The 22,485-nt window shown below is 34.2% G+C and overlaps 1 protein-coding gene across 1 annotated transcript; it reads right to left on the minus strand.

The window, feature by feature from the left end:
- Positions 1 to 545: 545 nt before the first annotated feature.
- LOC147064663 (ATP-binding cassette sub-family F member 3) lies at positions 546 to 19,284 on the minus strand. The gene is made up of 12 exons (XM_085957737.1): positions 19,094 to 19,284; positions 18,661 to 18,763; positions 17,852 to 18,023; positions 15,642 to 15,856; positions 13,110 to 13,373; positions 12,129 to 12,329; positions 11,856 to 12,038; positions 7,425 to 7,598; positions 6,148 to 6,322; positions 5,022 to 5,202; positions 2,881 to 3,101; positions 546 to 829 (listed from the first exon to the last, which is right to left on the minus strand). Exons 1-12 carry the CDS (start codon positions 19,164 to 19,166, stop codon positions 671 to 673), a joined length of 2,121 nt encoding a protein of 706 aa, XP_085813863.1. The 5' UTR covers positions 19,167 to 19,284; the 3' UTR covers positions 546 to 670.
- Between the last annotated feature and the right edge of the window lie 3,201 nt (positions 19,285 to 22,485).

Raw genomic sequence — 22,485 nt, forward strand, 5'->3', positions numbered from 1 at the left:
TAAACGTTGTATTATTATCCATCTGGCTTTCGAAATGTTATTCCTAATCCCCAACTGATAAATATTCCATAATACCAATGAGGTTTGATTTTTTTGTCGTGCAATTTCATGTAATGGATCGCTCTTATAAACGAAAATAGTAGTCTTTTTTTAAATTTCCTCAATATCTCGAGAATTATTTTCTGGAAATCCCGAATCTTGAGATTGAAATTTTCTCGGGAAATACCCAACTCTAGGTATAGGTACCTGGAATTTTGTTTGTTTACTTTATTAGTTGACATATTTAGTAAATATAATATATATTTTTTATCTTTTGATCTTCTATGTTAGTGCTAATTATTACATAGTGCTCATGATGACCATGGTTGTCACAATATGATAGGGTGTATAGGGTATTATGTAATGACAATAGTGGATTAAATAAAAGGCAGTTGGTTCTATTTAATAAATAATATTTAATCCAATATAATTTTACAAATTCTTATATAACTTTCAATAACATTATTAGAAGTATATCATATATATAAAGTTATTAAAAAGGTCATTATAAAATATATACTCGATTTGTTCAAAGTTACAGCATAATAATGACAATAACTAGAGACAAGAGACCTTATTTATGAGTGATATCAATGCGTTTTTAATTGACCTTGATTATTTTGCTAAGAGGTTATTTGGATTGGGCCTCCAGAAGTTCTCGCTCCACGATCTTCCTGTACTCGTCGAAACCGCCCTCTATGCTGTGCACGGATTTATTGCCGCACACCCACAGCTCCTTGCACACCACTCGGATGAGACGTTCGTCGTGAGACACCAATATCACTCCTCCCTGGAACAATTAGAGATTAGGGGATCAGAAGTCATTCAAAACTACTATACATATACTACGGAATGATAGATGGTTGATGTTTTTGTTTATCTTGACTTTTAAAACATTACATTAAGGAAAATCAATCGCAGCTACCGACAGGTATGAAGAAAACATGGAAAAGTGCCATATCAAAATTTCACAAGATCTGAGACTCTGGTCTTTTCCATTTTTACAGTAAAACCTCGTTAATACAAATACCACGGGACCGAAAATCGAAAAAAAAATCGAATTACGAAATATGAAATGTATGGGAGAAAATTTTTAAATTAAAAATTTTTTTTTTTTGATTTTCATTAATTTTGTTTACGATCATAGATATGCCGCCTACCAAATTTCCGATACAATTCCTTCCTTCCTCCTCATTACCATCATAAAATAAGTAATTTATGATGTTTTAAGAAAAGTCTGTCACAATTTTCAATGATTGGCTCAAGAAATAGTGTACTTTATTATGATTTATTGAATATTTTTATATGCCAGGACTCTGAAATCATTTCGAATTAAATGTATGGTTTTATATGAAAATAATGTTCAAGGGACTTTTTTTTTCAAATTTTCGAATTACGGCGAATTTCGAATTATTAGTGTTCTTACTAACGAGGTTCTACTGTACATATATATGATGTTGAAACTTGGACCATAAAAGAAAGACATAAAATTGATGCCTTTGAGATAAGGTGTTTTTGAAATACCCCCCTTAAAAATAAATTTGTTTTTCAGTAAATGATGTAATGGCATCAAAAACACACTGGGAATGTCTCTCTTTCGAACATAAAAAAAATAGCATAAAAATCTGATATTTCAATATTAAATTAAACTATGGGACTGTGGGGCTGCTGTGTCCTGCTCACGAACTCAGGTGTTTATAACGCGGTCCTACCAATGTACCTCTAAAGTTCGACGGAGACATCGATTCTCAAGGCTCAAAAGCCGAGACCTTTTCGAGCCAAGATTTCGCAGCGAGCCTGTTCACGGTTACCTCCAACCGTTTGATCGTCGAGTCAAACACGACTGCGGCATCTGCATACTCCAAATCGCAGTCTTTCTTCCCATAGTTTGGTTGTGTTATCATGATGTAGGCGTATCCCACTGTCGGGGCGAACTGTGATGAAAAGATGGAAGTACACAGCCTTGCTTGACTCCTGACATGGTTTCAAAGAGGTCAGAGGATGTTCCAGCTGCTCTCACGCGACACTGTATTGGTGTAGAGAGCACTTATCACGGCAACCAATTTCCGTGGGACACCATTGGCCAGCAGAATTTGCCATAGAGATTCACGGTGAGGGCTGTCAAACGCCTTTTCATAGTCCACGAAGCAACAGGCGAGAGGTATATTCATCTCTTGATGCAGGAGACATCGGAGAGTTGAATTCTCCGAGCAGGACTTTTCCGGGACAAAACCACTCTGCTACGCACACAAAACCTACAGCATGGGACTTCTAATCCTGTACAGGAGAATCTGCGCCAATTTACATAGCACTCGTTATTTTCTTATATTTCTAAAGTCGACTACAGACATAACTACAAACTTGAGCAGTATACATTTTACAAGCATATGTACTATGTGTGTCATATATTTTTCATTGCATTTTTCCACAACATGGTTAAAACATAAACCGACACCGTTCATATATACTTGTGCCGTGTGGAGGCTATATGGCTGTAGCTGGCTTTACATTGTTTTCTATATCCCATGAACAGTCTATGAAATGTAATTATTTTCATAGCAACGTATTTAATTTGAATCTTTAGGACTAAAATACTACTACATAAATATAAAGAAATATCAATATTTTTTCATGAAATAGCAACAATGAATCGTTTGAGAACCCTCAGAATGTTGATAACAGTTATGTCGAATTTATAATCGCATAATTAAATGCTTTGAAGCCGATTTATTCAATTGGGTACTTAGGCAGTGTACTTCAATCATTTTAATACTCAACTGCTGAAATTTATTATGATATCAAGACATAAAAAAAATAATGAAGATTTGAAAGTAGGCTTACAGTGTATTTAGTTATCCCCTTGCCAAGTGCTTCAATGGTCTCGATATCCAAGTGATTGGTAGGTTCATCAAGTACAAGGAAGTTGGGATTTCCCATGCACATTCTGGAGAAGGCCACGCGAGATTTTTGTCCTCCGGAGAGACTGCCCACTGTCTGCAACGCCAGATCTCCGCTCACTCCAAAACTACCCAGCTGACGTCTATATTCCTCCACACTCTTTCCTGTCAATCATAAGATATGATATTTATTAATGTTATTATACGACATTACCACTGTCCCTTATCTACATTGACCATAAAGAAATTGATTCAATTAAAATGAGATTAGTTTTCTCCTAAAATCTATTAAGAGCATACTTCAGTGAAACGGCAAATAATTTTCAGCAATTCCGACCATGTCCGATCCTAATAGGATCATATGGGCCTCCACAGAGTCTAGGTTTGTATTAACAGATTTTTGTTTTTTACGAGAAATGGATGTCAGCCACTTGCTCAACCTATTAGGTCCATACTCACACACAAATTGAAAAACAATATGTGTACTTATGTCAGCCACTTGCTCAACCTATTAGGTCCATACTCACACACAAATTGAAAAACAATATGTGTACTTGCCAGACCCATGATTCGAACCAGCAATAGGTGGGACGTAATTTTGCATGCGTTGCCAGTCGGAGAGCGATAGTCGACCTGTTAGGTCCATACCCTGACTCACACACAAATTGAAAAACAATATGTGTACTTGCCAGATCCAGGATTCGAACCAGCAATAGGTGGGACGTAATTTTGCATGCGTTGCCAGTCGGAGAGCGATAGTCGACCTGTTCGCACATCAATTTGTTTTGTGATGGCGTTGGAGGAATTAATTCTTAAATCGTGTAAAGATAACTAAAAAATGTTACGTATTTACTCGAAAAACAAAACGTGTCAATGAATATATTATTATTATTACTTAAATAACAATAAACAACATTAAACGGACGCATGTTGAATTTTTATGACAAATTATGGTTTGTTCATCACGTGTCGTTTGCACAATCTGTGCGTTGCGTAGTCACGATTGTTTTAGACCGTACCTTAGCTGAAGTATAGCCTTAACCAATCGAAGACAGATTTAAAAGGAGAAAAAAGTGAACCAACAGCAGGATTAAATTTTGTGGTTAATTTGACAAAATTTTACTAAGCCTGTTGAACTTTATAACTGTATGTTTCAATACATACTATCTATACCAATGATACTCAACCTTTTTTTTCTTCGGGCCAAATACATATATTTGTAAAGTAACGCGGGCCGCATCACTACTGGTGTGACGAAAAAAATCATGAAACCCCCCCTTTTTTACAAAACATTTTTGAGATTTTAAAAATTATGCGTGATTTTTAAATTAATCGTGTGCAATAGCAACACTCTTATACCAGATCTGATGTGGACCATAATGACAATCCTCTTTGGGTGTCACTATCTGTGCATCAAAGTCAAAACAAATCTCAAGATATACGAAATTCCTGATAATAAATGTGTTTCGGGCCGCACATAAAAGCTTAAAGGGCTTGAGTATCGCTGATCTATACTATATTATTAAATATTTATGTAGGAAAATTTGTAGGATTTTAAGAGATATCTAAAAACATTTGTACCAAGGAGAAGTGGCGCCAAATTGATGCTGATTGTCCAGGATCACTTGGTTAACAGCACCATAAAATTGGCACCAATCTTCTCCAAAGGATTAATGCCTGTCTGCCTGATAAATCGGCATTAGTCACAAAACCAACTAATACCGATGTCTATTTTAAAGTAATGGAACAGAATTTCTAATAATATGCAAAACAATAAGGAACTGATATTGATTTTCAAAATTGCACATTAGAAATGTTGACAGATATTTCTGGCTACAAATTCATCAAGCCTTTTGCTTTCAAGTGAAAATAGAGGTTTCTCTTTTAGATGGTTAAATAGAGAAGCACAGTGAACTACACAGTTACAGATCATGTAATTTTGCCAGTCTTATTAATATATTTAACAATGTGATTTATGAAACGTTTGCTATATTGTATACAATTTTCTTCTCAGTTTATAACGGGTGTTAAATCGGTCAAGCATTTGTTCAAATATTAAAATAATGATTTTTGTGCAGGGCATACCTGGATATGTTTGTTGTAGAAGTTCTACAGAATTGACATTCATGTCAAGTTGGTCAACGTGATGCTGCGAGAAATATCCGAATTTGAGATTTCTGTGAACATTTCGCATTCCACCGGTAGGAGAGAGCATTCCCATTATTATTTTCAATAGTGTTGTTTTGCCAGCCCCATTATCACCAACCTACAAATACGAAAATAATTATATTTAATAACTTTATCCCAGAAAATCTACTGGAGTACATCAGACAACATTCATTATGTAAGAAGCATCACCTCCAATTATTTTTTCAGTATGGAATAGGATGCGAGTGCGTTTTGAAATAAAAGTATTTAAATTAAATACCAAAGATATTTAAAGAATGCGCCATGGTATACCCTGGAGATATTTGAAAATCTTAATAATGCACTGTTGCATCACAATGATAGATTCGAATCTTAATATAACAAAATTCTAACGTAGGTAAGGTAGTTGCTCTTCCCTCATTGTGGACATTGGGCACGGAGGCAAAATCGGCTATGACTTCACTTCCCTCCCTCCTGTCTGCCAGCATTGTGGTTAGCTATGTCTAGTTTGATTACAAGACTTGCGAAACGGCGTGCCAAACCACTGATGTGTGGATGTGTGACGATAAATTTGGAAATATCTTACCTACATTTTTATAGCCCGTTTAGTTGATTCTTCAAGAAAATACACTCCTAAATTAGTGTGGACGTTATAAATCTTAATTCAATATAAACATCAGGTTATGGATGTTTATTCAAAAATCATTACATTATCTGAGAGTTAAGCGGTTCTGTGCCAAAGCGAACTAGTTCGCGGATATGGCCGGGCATACAGTGCCGGCCATACAAAAAACGCGAACTTATTCGCCTGTCTTTGAAGACAGAATGCCAGTCTCAGGCGTTTGTTTTGAATAATTTAAAATTCGGAAAAATACTGGTCCAATAATGAGACATTTAGCATTTGATTGGTAAGTGTTTATGATAAACTTTCAATATATTTAAAAAAATAAACAAAAAAAAAAAGTTTATTTTTGCTAAAAAATTCGTGGCCTCTCACTTGCCGCCATACAAAACCTCCCGGCACTTAATGGGTTTTAATGATAAAAACTATAAAGTGACTTACTATACATATTCTAGACTGCAAAGTGGCTCCTAAATTTACACAATCAAATATTCTAGTTTCGGGCGAGTAGTGAAATGAGACGGAGTCCAGTTGCAGGATGGGGGGAGAGAGAGGTAAAGTCTCCGGAAACCGAAGGACCACCTCCACTTCCTTTTCAATCGGTTTCAATTCGGGCCTATGGATATACAAAAAATACATGAACAATATTCATCAACATATAACAAACACCAAAATAATAACAATGATTCTATTAATGGAATTGATTGAATTAAAAACATTTTCCCAATAAATCGAGTAGTAAAGTAGTAGTCGAGTAGTAGTCAAATAGTCGATAAAATTTTGCAAATAACTGCACAATATTTTGCAGTCAACTTTTAATATAAATACAGAAACGTATGAGGAAAATGGTAAAAAGTAAATAGTCTTGCTCAGAAGTGAAGCATTTGGGCCGCGTAATATGTACTTACATTAAATAAAACTCTAGGTATCAACAGTTGAAATGCTACAATCAAAGTTCAAACTTTCTGTGACATATGTAATGCACTTATGAATTTGGTTGATTTCAAAGATTTTTTTTAGGTGTTTGGAACAGTGTTGCCATCTTTTTGTCACCGAATTATAGTACGCGGGTCCAAGAAATTATAGTATATCCCCAAAAATTATAGTAGGTACACGTTTTCTTCTCTTGAATATGTATAATTTTTTTTTTCACCAAAAAAATAACGGAGAATTTGAGAAATTCTGATTCCCTTTTTTTATCTAGGTACCTACCTATTCAGACCAAAAATGCGTACGGGCGAATTCAATAAATTTCATTTTAAACCAAAATCAAAGGCTTTTTTTAATACTTCCTTTTTCTCAATTTGCCAAATTTTCTTCTATTGCGAAATTGTAGTACAGAAATATATTATAATATATTAATACTTTGTGCGTATTTTTCCGATATTCAAAATTATAGTATTTTGGGTGTAAGTACAATATCTTTTTAATATCGTACATAGTATGCGGACCAAAATTATAGTACAAATAACTATAATTATAGTACGGTTGGCAGTACTGGACTTCGGAAGCACTTAGAAAATTATTCAGGTGATAGGCATTGGCACATAGCACAGATACATTAAATCTATTTTTTCCAATACAATGCAAATACTAAATGGTATTTGGCAGTTAGACTATTATTTAATAGAAGTACACATGCAATACATTTCAGGCTGTACAGATATTTAACGAACATTATTTAAAGTAAATATGTAAAAAATGGTGAATATACTCACAATTTTTCTAACATCTTAATCTTGGACTGGACAGAGGAGGCTCGGTTCGCATTGTACCGGAAACGGTCGATGAACTCCTGAACGTGGGCGCGGTGCTGCTGTTGCGCCTCAAACTCTCGCTGCTGGTTTCGATGTTTCTCCGTTTTTGTCTTGTCAAATTGTTCATAATTACCCCTGACACGAGATCAATATGGATAGAAAACACATTATGCAACAAACACATTGATGTAAATCAACCATTCAAAATCAGTTGCTTGTGGCTTATGTCATTTAATGGAAACAGATTTATTAGTTTGATGACTATGTAGTCGAATAAAATTTAATTTAGTAAAATGGAGATATGTTACAAAAAAGTAAACTGAAACTTCCAATAAGTAACTATTTTAAAATCTACAGTAAATATTAAATATTTATTATATACTAGCTGAAGTACCCGGCTTCGCACAGGGTCGCTTCGTGGTTATATTTATCTTAGATATTTAAAAAATAATAAGAGGTAATTATTTTTTTAAATATTAACCCAATGCTTACGGGCCTCACAAAATTGTGTTTTTGCTAATTGCTTTTCAAATGCAAATTAACACGTTTATTAAAAAAATAATTAAAAAGGCCCGTAAGCATTGGGTTAAAATATCTGTGTAATACAATATGGCAATATGAAAATAATTCTAATAGGAGTAAAGGTCAAACATAAGAACACTAAATTAAAATCGAATCCAAAATATGAAAACGTTATTGATGTTATTAATATGTAGTAAAAAAAAAAACAAAATTGGATGGAACAAACAACAAACTTTGTATTTTATATAATAATAATTTAGAAACCTTCGCAGGTGTGCGCACAACAACTGACAAAAGTTTCATCGCAATCGGATGAATGGTATAGGAACGCATACGAATAGAAGTAGAAGATGATTTTCTAATTCAGAAATCTTCGTGGGCATGCGCACGACAACTCACCAAAGTTTCATTGCAATCGGATGAATGGTGTAGGTACGCATTCGAATAGAAGAAGAAGATGATGGTTGTACTAATTCAGAAACCTTCGCAGGCGTGCGCACGACAACTCACCAAAGTTTCATTGCAATCGGATGAATGGTATAGTAACACATACGAATAGAAGAAGATAGAATAGAAGAAGAAGATGGTTGTACTAATTCAGAAACCTTCGCGGGTGTTGGCACAATTACTGACGAAATTTTTATTGCAATCGGATGAATGGAATAGAAACGCATACGAATAGAAGAATATAGAATAGAAGAAGAAGAAGAAGAAGATAGTTGTACTAATTCAAAAACCATTGCGGGTGTTACCACAACAACTGACGAAGGTTTCATCGCAATCGGATGAATGGTATAGGGACCATACAAATAAAAGAAGATAGAATGAAGAAGAAGAAGAAGAAGAAGAAGATGGTTGTACTAATTCAGAAACCTTCGCGGGTGTTGGCACAATTACTGACGACAATTTTATTGTAATCGGATGAATGGAATAAGAACGCATACGAATAGAAAAATATAGAATAGAAGAAGAAGAAGAAGAAGAAGATGGTTGTACTAATTCAAAAACCATTGCGGGTGTTACCACAAAAACTGACGAAGGTTTCATTGCAATCGGATGAACGGTATAGGGACCATACGAATAAAAGAAGATAGAATGAAGAAGAAGAAGAAGAAGAAGATGGTTGTACTATTTCAGAAACCTTTGCGGGTGTTAACACAACAACTGACGAAGGTTTCATCGCAATCGGATGAATGGTATAGGAACCATACGAATAAAAGAAGATAGAATGAAGAAGAAGAAGAAGATGATGATTTTTCTAATTCAAAAACCTTCATGGGTGTGCATAAAACCACTTACTAAAATTTCATTGCAATCGGATGAATGGTATAGGAACCATACGAATAGAAAAATATAGAATAGAAGAAGAAGAAGAAGATGGTTGTACTTATTCAAAAACCATTGAGGGTGTTACCACAACAACTGACGAAGGTTTCATCGCAATCGGATGAATGGTATAGGGACCATACGAATAAAAGAAGATAGAATGAAGAAGAAGAAGAAGATGGTTGTACTAATTCAGAAACCTTCGCGGGTGTTGGCACAATTACTGACGACAATTTTATTGCAATCGGATGAATGGAATAGGAACGCATACGAATAAAAAAATATAGAATAGAAGAAGAAGAAGATGGTTGTACTAATTCAAAAACCATTGCGGGTGTTACCACAAAAACTGACGAAGGTTTCATTGGAATCGGATGAATGGTATAGGGACCATACGAATAAAAGAAGATAGAATGAAGAAGAAGAAGAAGAAGAAGATGATTGTACTATTTCAGAAACCTTTGCGGGTGTTAACACAACAACTGACGAAGGTTTCATCGCAATCGGATGAATGGTATAGGAACCATACGAATAAAAGAAGATAGAATGAAGAAGAAGAAGAAAATGATGATTTTTCTAATTCAGAAACCTTCATGGGTGTGCATACAACCACTTACCAAAATTTCATTGCAATCGGATGAATGGTATAGGAACCATACGAATAGAAAAATATAGAATAGAAGAAGAAGAAGAAGAAGATGATGATTTTTCTAATTCAGAAACCTTTATGGGTGTGCATATAACCACTTACCAAAATTTAATCGCAATCGGATGAATGGTATAGGAACGCATACGGGACAGACATACAGACATACAGACAGACATACATTCATTTTTATATATTAGTATAGCCTATACTCTTCGCGCAAGTGCAAGCAATAAGTTTACAAAGTTTTATCGCAATCGGATGAACGGTATGGCTGCGCATTCAATACGAACAAACAAACACACAAATATTAATTTTTATATATTAGATTACACTGTGGCAATGATCAGTCAGTCATAAATAAATACTAATGGACTACATTATTTGGAAACACCTCAGAAACATACCTAATAGAAAAAATCTTGAAAAAAATATGCTGCCTGACGTGTTTCAAAATTATGCATGTTCAATAAAAAATGTTATATTCTTAAATCTTGTTAAATTATTTATTGAATAAAAAAAATAGTTAATTAACTTGTTCAACGCGTAGCATTTAATTACTTTTTAATTACCGCATTTAAATAACATGCTAATTATAACGAATGGCCAATTAATTAGTGTACAACAGGTGTACCGTCCACGTGGAAAGGATTAAGGGGCCAAGTGTGTACGAGATTTTTTGTGTTTTCCTTCAAAGTAGCAACAACGAAAATTATTAATGAACTGCATTTTAAGTTATTTTTTGACAAAACAAAGTGACATTTTAGACGAACACTATTTTCACGTCTGTTTGGAGCGAAGAATATGGTGAATTTCAAAAAAATACTACCCCATTCTAAGATCAATAATTATTACAAATAAATCATAAATAGTATATTTTATCACATTTGAATGGTCAAAAATATAGCTTAAAATAAGTATCTTAAAACGAGTTAATCGTCCCCATTTTTTGAATATCAAAATGCCTAATTCTTGTCAGATCCGTGTCAAATTTGGGTTCAGAGATTATAAATAAAATTTTCTATCATAAATATTTTACTATATAATGTTAACAACAATTTTACTAATGGTTTTATAAATACGTTATTAATTACCTAAAAATTAATAATTAAAAAAAATTTTAAATCATGGCACATGGATGTACTGAAATATGACTATTTTCTAAACCAGTAGATCGAGAGGTTTTAAAGAATACTAGTTTATGTAATAAAAATACTTAATGCAGTCATCAAATGTTTAACAAAAAAATAAGGCCTCAAAATTATGTAAATAGTTTTTCCACAACGATTAAAGAATGTCCAGGCTTATGCGTTGAAAATACCATAAAATCCTCTATTTTGACCTACGTGGCACATGTGGGCCCTTAAACTAATGAATAAGCTACATGAATATTTATTTCTGTCCATAACTAGATTAATTATTTAAATAAGCAAACTTAGTCACAATCCACAGCCGATACAAGTTATCGTCGAGTGAGTCAGTTCTGACATTGATAAATATTACTTTGCTAAAGTTAAAATTATTGATCCTTTGGTAGGGTATTGATGAGTGCACTTGCGCTGATTGCACATAAATGTATTTAAGAAACATTAAATCTTTAAAGTAAATTATTCCAGTTTCGTAGAAGTGTTGCTTGATCCATAATTGCTTTCAATAATTGTAAGACAAATTTACAGTGCAAGACGGTTTGTTTTAACGGTCGTATTAGGTCTTAAAATAACCACAAATGCAAGAACTAGAGTTTACTTTTGAAAATGTGAATAAATATATAAATGTATGACATAAAAAAGCCTACGATGTCGAGTATTCAGTTTGATGTCCGACACAAGGGGGAAAGAAAACAATCCTGTGCTGAATAGGTTTCAAAATTCAATGGCAGACATACTGAAATATTTTACCTGTAAGGTTCTAATCGTTGAGTGTGGAGATGAAGTATATCAGTGGGTACAGTGTCTAAAAAGTTTCTGTCGTGGGATACTACAAGGAGAGTCGTCGGCCAATTCTGTAAATAATTTTCTAGCCAAATAATGGCTTTGATGTCCAACATGTTAGTGGGCTCATCGAGTAGTAATAAGTCAGGCCTAAAAACAGATATACAAGAATAACACATAAATGTATTAAAGAAGTTATACAATTGAATAAGATTAAATGAATGGTGAACGTGTAAATACCTTGAGAAAAGTGCTCTCGCAAGAGCTAATCTCATTCTCCATCCTCCTGAAAATGTTCTTGTGGCTCGACATTGCATTTCAGGTGAGAAACCGAGGCCGTTTAAAATTATTGAGGCTTTGGCAGGTGCCTTGTCGGCTTCTATGTGTTCTAACTGAACATAAACCTCAGAGAGTTCCGTTGACAGTGCAGGATCGGTACCCCTAAAATTAAGATATAATCAGAATTATTACATGATACATACCAGGTAACAAGTCATTGTGCGAATCGCGGTATAGTAAGGTCTGGAGAGTAATATTCTGCTGAGAACAGGTGATTAATTTCGAAGAATATTACAATTATTAAAATATTAACGTGTAACAGCGTACATTATTACCGTTACACCCGTAAAGGGTTTACAGTTGTAACGGCCGAGAATGAGGACCGAGAGAAGTAAGTTTAGAGGCAGCCCCGGGTACACATATTTGTATTACCTGAATTGCCTACATTACCAAAAAAGACAAGTAAAGCTTAGTCCACACCTATCTGCCCGCAAAAAAATACTACATACACGAATAGCTGTAAATAACTTTATTAAATGTGTATTCAAAAGTTTGTAGTACTAATATGGACTGCAACAACACTCCACAAGATCAATAGTCCGCTTCCAAGAGCTACTTCCGGTGAACGAGTAAATCCCGAACGAGTTACCCCGCAAGAAAGTCCACATTTGCACATTTGTAGTGCATTTGCACATGTTTTCCATCTGCGGCGGTATACAAAAAAATGGGCATTTGTATAATGACATTGAATGTTTTTATACAATACGTTTTTGATGTGTCAATCGACATGTGAAACGTTTCCATAGTATATAGATACAAAATATTTTTATCTGTTTACTTTATTTAATTTTTTCAATGATTAGTAATTACTATGAATATTGTAAAATAAATAAATGTTGTATGAGTAGGTAGTGTCATTGGCCTCAAGTGTGTTAAACTTACCCACTATTGATGATGGCTGTAATTTCCTTTTCCCTATTTAAAAGTCCTGATCGGACGGTATCACATTCTAGCACACTCTCCAAAGCGGGAGTGTCATCGCCCACCACTTCCTGTTCCACATGCAGCACAGAGACATGTGAAGGAATGCGTAAGTTTTTACACGATATCATCCGTAGCAGAGTAGTTTTACCTAGACCGTTTCTACCAACCAGCCCGTAACGTCTGCCGAAAGCCAAAAGTAGATCTGCCCCCTGGAGCAAAACCCTATAAACAAAAGAAAAAAATGAGTCAGTAATCAAAAGACAGGCAGCTATACAAATGAATTGTAATAGGTATGTCATTATTAAATGTTGTATTTAAAGCTGACAACACACGTCACTGCATAATTGTTTGTACAATTATACCTGATGGCTGTAATATAACCTCCACGTGTACGTAAACAGTGCCAGTTTATGCTTGAACCACGCGTAAAATATGTGAAAAGCGTTAAGAAATCATTTGGGCAATTTTAACATATAATCATTATAGAAACATTCTGATAAGATATAAATATTTTGACATGACAACAGAACATCAAGAATGAAAATACGAATGATGTTATTTAATGTAATCGATATATTATTGAGAATAAATTGACCACCAGGGTTGATGAGATAGAAAATCCATCTGGAAAAGCTTTAATATGGAGGACTGGACGGAAAAGGGATTGCGGCATGATTGAAAGTAGAAAGCTTTCTATTTTGTATTGACATTAAATTGACAGAGTGACAAATTGAGAGACAGGTAGAATAGATAGAGAGACTTTGCATGTTGTGCGAGGGGGTAAAAGAGCTTTTCGTAACAAACGTAAAAAAGATGTATTGAGATCAATCATAACAATGTCAACGGCTGGTCGGCCCCAAGTGGACACAATGACGACAGTAGTGTAGTATGTGTTCATAGCAAAAGTTGGGAAATGCCAAACTGCCAGCAAGTCCTATCAGCTGGCCTCCCTCTGGCAATGTAGCGTAAGCTGTAGCTAACAGCAGGGGGCGAAGGGCGAGTGACCGGCGCTATAAAACTGGCCTCCTGGCTAAGGGAAGGAAACCCCTGACAGAAAAACCCGGTCGAGCTGACCTTCAGGGCCTTCGTGGCTTACGCCTAACGAGCGCTGGGTTATCACCTTTCCTCCTTAAAAACAACCGATTAATATAACACCATCACAGCAGCCTCGGACAATAACCGACTCTGTAAATCAACGACACAACATGGATATGGATAACAAAACCGGTAGAGTGATGTGATCACAAGTAAAACTGGGCAAACTTCATTACGTCAGAAGTCGCCGTCGTGAAAACATTGTTTTTCAGAATCGCAGCAATGTCGTCAAGTGACGATTTGTTTTTGTCACAAGCGTTTTTCTATTGTTTATTGGTTAAAAAAAGAGAAATAAATCCTACAGATCCAAGTGGACCAAACAATGGCTATTGAGAAGAAACTTACACTCGCATATAAATTTACCAACGATTTACGATCCAGCTGACTGGCGGAATTATTTAAGAATTGTGATACCCAAATTACGAGGTAACATAAATTTGCTAAGAAACTTGTCTCTGTAGTTAAAAGATTATGTAGACCATGTTTATAAATAAATCAGTATTTTTGTTTAAATATAATATATACTAGTGGCGAAGGGTGGAGGTAGGCAGTTAAGATCCGCCATAAATGGTGCACACTAAACTTTGTCAGTAATACGTATTTATTTTAATTGTCATAAGACTACAATTTATTTACAGTTGGTGTTGGCTAGTTTTTAAAATTCAATTAAACCCTGCGAAAACCAAGCCATAATAGATAATAGTAAAAAAAATACTAGTCTATAAAATATCTAAAATTATGCAATAAAATCATACATACATATGAATATTTTATAGATAGAATAATATTTTTTATCTATTATAGTTTGGTTAAGCAGAGCTAAATGAATTTATAAAAATGAACCAGTAATATTATGGGTAATATGTATTCTTAATCCAACGAAAACAAATAAGTATGAATGAAAAAATGTGCACAATTTTGTCGTATCGCCCAAAATATAGTCTATTATAATAATATATTTTATAAAATAAACATTAAACAGATGTTGCACGACCGTAACCTTCGACGAACTGAGAACAAGCGCGGCTTGTATCTCGTACACGTACACCGTCCACACGCACAGGTTTAACAGCGCAAACCGAGTTTGCACAGTTAAAATTTCAAGCAAGCCACACTTTTTGGTTTGCGCAGTGTACAGTTTTGCCGTCCACACGCACCGGTTTGCGCAGGCAACACCGTCGTGAAGCATGAGCGTGTGGCCGGCCTTTATGACAAATGTTTGCTATATATATAAATATGTAGATATCGGGTAACAATGTTCTCAAAATATATAAATGTAGTGAAAGTGAATTTAAAATATGTTTCTATCAACCACTAAACATGGATATTTAAAAAATAGTGAATGTTGGTTGATGCATCGGCATAAACAAATCTAATAAATGATGTATAAAATACCTATCTCCAAAAGCAACATCAAAGTTTTCAATTCTAATATCGGTTGTTCTGTTGGTGCCTTTGGCTTCCAATTTGCTGTCTTTCTTTGAGGTCACTTGCGAGGCGGTGGCTGACTGAACAACTGGGATGTACAAGGGGATTTTAGTTTCCGATCGTTTGCCTTGTTTTTGCTGAAGTTTGGCTTCTGCTTTTTCTAATTTCTTTGCATCAACCTTCTGTAAATTGAGAAAATTATTGTAAACTCAAATATACTCAAGTAATAACAAAAAAAAATGTTAGAAATGATTTCAAATGCTAAATGTTCAGTTTATCCACAACCAATTGCAAATTTTCTCAGACATGTTTATGTTTATTTCTAGAGGAGCCCATAAACGAGCATCAAAAATTGCAAATTGCCGATACAATAATTGTCAAAGAAATGGTGTAACTATTGCCTGGTTGCTGGGCAATGTATGATCCAACATCAGTGTCAGGCAAGTGAGGCCGATGTATTTTGTGCGTACACGTGACTTAAGATAAAGTAACAACGGCCGACAATGAAGATTCTGCAGCATATTATCGTCCTAAATAATCACAAAAATAAAAGAAGGATTTGGACCTGGTTCCACTTAAACAAAAGTGAAACTATAAGTAATGTAAACCAGGAATTAGTTATTGATAATTTTTTTTTTTTTCCGATCATGTCCGATCCTAATAGGATCATATGGGCCTCCACAGAGTCCAGGTTTGTATTAACAGATTTTGTTTTTACGAGAAATGGATGTCAGCCACTTGCTCAACCTATTACCTGGGACCCACGGTGTGATAGTCCAACGCTAAAGTCGCGCGGCCACCGTGGGTGTATTGATAATTATTTATTTAAAAACTTTACAAGAATGTCAAAAATTTACTTTTGAGTGGGTATTTGTTAAATATAATTGGTGCGAAGAAAAAGAAAGTAGATGCAGTTACAGTTACAGTTACAGTTATGAAGAAAGCAACACCCATTACTACTACATATAGTGCCAATCAATCTTTGATTTTTAGCAACTGGACTCATACAGGAGTTAAATGTATTTATTCAGGGTGTTTTACTCTTCAATTGCTCACATTGTTTCAGACCCAGACATTTGTGCAGCTTTTGTAATTGGCCTTTTCATATTTGGATCACAATAGCTCAGGACGTAAATAAACCTCAATAGCCGCGTACTGACTGAGTGAGCAGTCTCGAGCATTTGCTTTGCTGCGCAAATTAATGTTACACAAGGCAGTCGCGCACAGCACCTTTGAGCATCGATAAACAGACGATTGGATCGGTCGCGGCAACGCTCAGGCGAGGCGGAGCGTGCGTTTGCCTCGGGCGAGTCGCATACTGACTGACTGAGCATTTTGCCTCGCGAGACTTTTACGTATATTATCTATGCCGAAGCTGCCTTGCGACCACGCGAGGCTGCTTGCTCAGTCAGTATGCGCCTATTAATAAGCTCCAATACCCTGTTGTTTGTCTATTTATTCATTGTATGTAGTGTGAATTGACAGTTAGTAATAACACCATAATAATATTAATAACGACACAGTGAAAAATTATAAAATTGTAATTGTCGAATCGGCTGACACTTTAATGTTTTTTTGTTGCTAAGGGTGAGGTACACACATGGAGCTGAGCGAGAATGAAATAGATTTATCTAGGAATTATTACCGTATTTTCGATTGCGTTTGATATTCGGTATATCGACCAACTATGCTGCAAGAAAGCATGGGCAATATATGGAAAATTTCGGCTACGTAGACTACTATTTTCGTGTTTTCGGAAACTATTAACGGCAACACAATTGGCGTAAAAAGTTGCTTGTTTATGGGCCCCTTAAGATAACTTGCCAAACATTATATAGTATTCTCACTGTCATTGTTTGAAATGCTTGTAACAAGGGCATATGTCCATGTGTTAAACAGAGCATTAACACATACAAATGCTATGATGCGATAGCGCAAATGCTGAGAAATAATTTTATATGGCTTTGTGGATAGAGTGGAACGCTGACAACATTATTATATTTTCTGTTTACACATTTGTTTTGACATATTGTGTTCTGTTCATGAGCATAAGTTGATAAATTTGTCATATGTTCATAGTAACTGTTTTTTTTAAATGGGCACAATAATTGTAACCCTCAAGTACTTACTATCATAAAAGGCAATAAAATTTGCACTAGTACAATAAATGAACATACAAAGTTATCATCTCGCGTTGTCACCCAGATACTTTTTACTTGCTCCATTTCTGTTTCAAGATTGGCGGCCATCGTTCCTAAATGCACTGGAGCTCCCAACATTTTCCTAGGACCATTGCTATATGACGCCTGGTCTGGTTTCATCATATACAAAAGCTGGTGACAAATCCCTCTGCAAATATAATAATTGGCATATTAATATCCAGATATATTTGGCCCCCAGAATTATTGGGTTTATAAGTTTTTATGTATTTTATTCCGATTTTAGAAGTTAAATGGGTTATTTGATAATGGTTAATACACACGTTGCGCATAGCTGGTTAGTTGATGATGCTTTCAATATTCATATTTAAAAAGTGAAAATGTTTGTTTTATACAAACATGACACTTTACTTCAGGGGTTCAGATATATTAAAAAAAAAAAAAAAAACCAATAACTGGCTCCAACGATTAATTAAAACCAACTAATGCACTTAATATGGCTAATTTATAGGATACACTTATTAGGAAGGGTATGAGGCTCCCATATAATATAACATTGCGGTAAGGTTGTCATAAATTTCAGATACCATAACATTTATCTTTATTTGTGCAATTTTAAAAGTCAATTTGTCAAATGTCTGAATTTTTGCTTTTAAGAATTGTCGAAAATCAATTCAGGAGTCGAGGATTACCATGTGAGTAAGATGAGGAGCAGAGGGTTCAGAGGTTAATAATTCTCTAAAAAGTCTTAATCCTAACCGGAAACATTATTGTTACTAATATGCATCAATGAGCATATGAATAAATCATAATAATGGATAAGTTACCTGATGTCATCTTCAGACTTCTCTGAGATTTCATGTAATACTTCACCAATAGCTTCATATACCTCATTTCCATTCTCAAAATCCTCTCCATCGGCAAGAATATCTGGATAAAGAAAAAAATGTATCAAGTTTACACAATATTATAACACACACTATTACGATGGCCATGATTATGAAAATACACTAATATGACGAAAGTATGCACTTGAAATTTTTGACAGGTAGGTGCAAAAGTAACTTCAATGCAATCATTGATTTTTAAAGCCGATTTATGACACAATTATTTAAGTCATCTTAAACTACAGCATCTTCAGTCCTTTCAAATTAATGAAATAGTAAATTGAATATTAATCTTTCATGTTTAGGTATTATAGCAATGCATGAGATAAGTAATTTAGAAAACCAGGCTGGATAACCTTACTTTCAACCGTACCTTGAACATATTTTTTCAAATCATCGTCGATTAAAGGGAACTCGTTGTTGATAAATTCCCCACAAGTGGCCATCGTTTTCCTTTTGCAATATACTTATAAGGAAAATATACACAAATTTAGCATTATCCGAATGTGAAACAAAAATGACACCTTTGACAAGTCAGACAAAAGTTTTGCCAACATTCAACCTAATTCAACCACCAGTGAACAGTACTGCCAAGTCAAAATTTTAAATTTCAGTTGATTTTAGGTTCGTATCATTCAAACTGAATCGAACAAATCAAACCAAACCATAGACAATATACGTACAAATTGTATGAGTAGAAAATACACCGGAAATGGTTGAGATTTGACGTTTGGTTCAGTGTATCATTCAAAATCAAACCGTTCTCGGATCATCAAAAATGGTTTGACATGAAACGAACCAATTCTGACAATCCATAGACTAATGACGATCTGTCAAAATGATGATAAGCATTAATTCGGCATATATAATATATATAGTGAGATGTTCATATTAATATTTTAGACATTTACACCATATGAGTTCACTTGAATTATGTATATTATAAATTAATAATCAATTCCTATTATTCATAAGTACCATACGCGAACAAAAAGCCGCTTTGGGTCTTATTATCCTAAAATCCAGCCATATTTTCTATGCAAAGAGTTCGATTTGGTGCTTGTGACTAGTTGTATGCCGTCGTCAGCTCTGCTGTCAGTCACTATTGTTAAAATACGCTATCTTTTTGTCATCGAATTATAGTACGCGGTCCAAAAAATTATAGTATTTCAGCAAAAATTATAGAACGTGTTGAAAATGTAAGTGTTTTGTTTCTCACTTAAACATAACGGAGAATTCGAAAAATTCCGATGCCCTTCTTTATTTAAACACCTCTTACGACCGAAAAATGCTAACCGGCGAATTCAATTAATTCCATTTTTCAAAATTGTGGTATATTTGACGTACTATACTTTTTTAATAGTACCTACGCGGACCAAAATGTACTATAATTCTAGTTTGGTTGGCAACACTACGTTCACTGACTGATGGTAGCGCGCGACGGCGTACAACCAGTCACAAGACCTTTCGATTTAATATCATTATGTACCTATAATTATTATCATGTCAGACCAAGAATTTACCATTTTCATTATTTTATTTATGTTTTGTAGGTAACGGAGATTCTAAACTACAAACTGTGTCAACTCGGAATGATCAGGTTTTATATTAGGTATTTAACGAATTTTATCAATTAATATGTTCGATTGTTGTCTCAGTCACAATATCATACTTTCGACATGAAAACACTCAAACAAGTGGGCAATTATGAAAATTAGGCAAAAGTAATTTTTAAAAACTTTTGCCATACCTACCTATAAGTCTTTTAAATTAACTAAATGGTTACCTATTCATGAAGATTTATTTATATTTTATACATTTAAAATTAATTAATACGACGGTTTGTTAAATTTGTGTTATTGTAGACGACGATAGGAGGTTAGAATTTCATAACAAGTTGACGTTTCAATAAATGTGTTTCTGTTTTAGAGACTAATATGTTATTGAATTAATTTTAAGTACTGGCAACACTAATTGATCGTCGGAAAAGCGTTGCCGTGGACATTCTGCCAAACGGTCCCGAATCCAACAAGTCCAATCATTCGTTTGATTTGTTCTATTCAGTATGAATGATACGAACCCTTTTATTCAAAAAAATAGTAGATTCCAAACAATCTCTTTGGTAGATTCGATAAAATATCAGATTTTGGAAAATGCAAAATAGATTATAATATAATAATATGTTTTAAAAATTATGAAAGTACCTACTCACTTATGCAGATATAGACCTTGATATACTTCAGAAAAATAGTCTCATAGCAAAGTGATTGGACGGTGCCTCTTCGGTGAGTCATATTATGCCGAGTCCACATTGTTTTTTTTCTTAAGATTTTCTTAATTTCTTAAGAAATTATGATCATTAATTATAGTAAAATATAATGAGGTATCCAGCAACTTGTTGCCAATGTGAACACGACTTTATTAGGTCCATTTACTTGGATCACCCAACTTTGAATTTTCAACTTTTTTTGGGTACGTTCGCTTGTGCATCGTTAGTGCACGTTTGTGCACCTATAACCGAAAAATATCAATTTTAAATTAGGTGTTCCAGCTAAACGTTGGATCACCCAACCTCAAATTATCAACTTTTTTTAGTGCGTTCGTTTGTGGGTTGTTAGTGCACGCCTGTTCACGCGTTTTTTTTCGTTTGTGCACGCACATTATGGGGGTTATTCGAATTTAAATTTGGTTAACCCAGCTAAATGCTGGATATTTGTGTCACTGAGCTTGGATTTTTCAAAATTTTCAAATTTGAAACACTTGTGCTTAACTTCTGCGTCGATAGTGAACGTCGATGAACGATTTTTTTTTGTTTTTTCACCTGCATTCAGCCCTATTTAATTTTCAACTTTGAATGCAAAACCTGCTGCGTAGGTTTAAAAAAATATGTTTAGTTAAATCTCTTGTAACAATATAGCAAGTGCGCTTTCTGCATACTTATTATTTTTTTACCCATATACCTAGTGAGTAAGATATTTGATATGAAATATCTGATGAACGTTAAGTAGAACCACCCCAACCAAAGAGATTGGACTCTTTGACCCCAATACATTTTTGTTTAAACTTTTTATAAGGTCCTCGTTTCGTCTATTAATTATTGCCGTTTGTGCACGTACTTTTTTGATTCGAGATTATATCACGGGAGATGTTAATTTTTGTTAATTAAATGTTGATAATTATGTACCTACAAAGAGATTGGACTCCTCCCCAGAGGTAGCACACAAATGTCAGTGTGTACTCGTTTTGTGAGAGAAAGTTTTATTTCTCTGAAATTAGGTACACTTTGCTGCAAATGGGCCATACTCGGACATAAAAACGCCCCACTGAGTATTTTTTTTATCAACACAAGCTTACAACCAATTTAGGATAAACGTATTTTCATTATAAAAAGTTCACGCAATAAAAACTTTATTAGGATTCAGGGTAAGAAAAAATAATTCAAATGGATGTAAGTAGGTATTTTATTTTTAATAACACAAAAAACACAATAATATTATGAAAAATTATACACAAATCAGTTAATAGCAAATGGTTAAATATTGGAATAAGAACTATGGTCTTGTTTTTACATATTGTTCTATATAAAATAACATAGCATTATTGTTTAGATAAAACGGTTAAATAAAAAACACAAATAATTACAGTTAATTACAAACAATTCAATCTCTTTGTGTACCTACCTATATTTACTTGAAGATTTTTTATTTTTATCTCATAAATTATATTAAGTTATTAAAATGGCAATTTATCTATGATGGCAATATT

The sequence above is a fragment of the Rhyacophila brunnea genome, unplaced genomic scaffold, assembly GCF_057557595.1.
Source record: "Rhyacophila brunnea isolate RB1 unplaced genomic scaffold, BYU_Rbru_1.0 scaffold_7, whole genome shotgun sequence".
NCBI classification, from domain to species: Eukaryota; Metazoa; Arthropoda; class Insecta; order Trichoptera; family Rhyacophilidae; genus Rhyacophila; species Rhyacophila brunnea.

Bases quoted from the DNA above. Each gene is read 5' to 3' on its own strand.
- LOC147064663 (XM_085957737.1), bottom strand. From the start codon at position 19,166: ATGGCCACTTGTGGGGAATTTATCAACAACGAGTTCCCTTTAATCGAC. The intron at 13,374-15,641 runs GTATTTTATACA...TTTTGTTTATAG, and splicing joins GATGTTGCTTTTGGAGATAG to GGTTTTGCTCCAGGGGGCAG. The intron at 830-2,880 runs GTAAGCCTACTT...TAATTGTTCCAG, and splicing joins AGGGGATAACTAAATACACT to GGAGGAGTGATATTGGTGTC.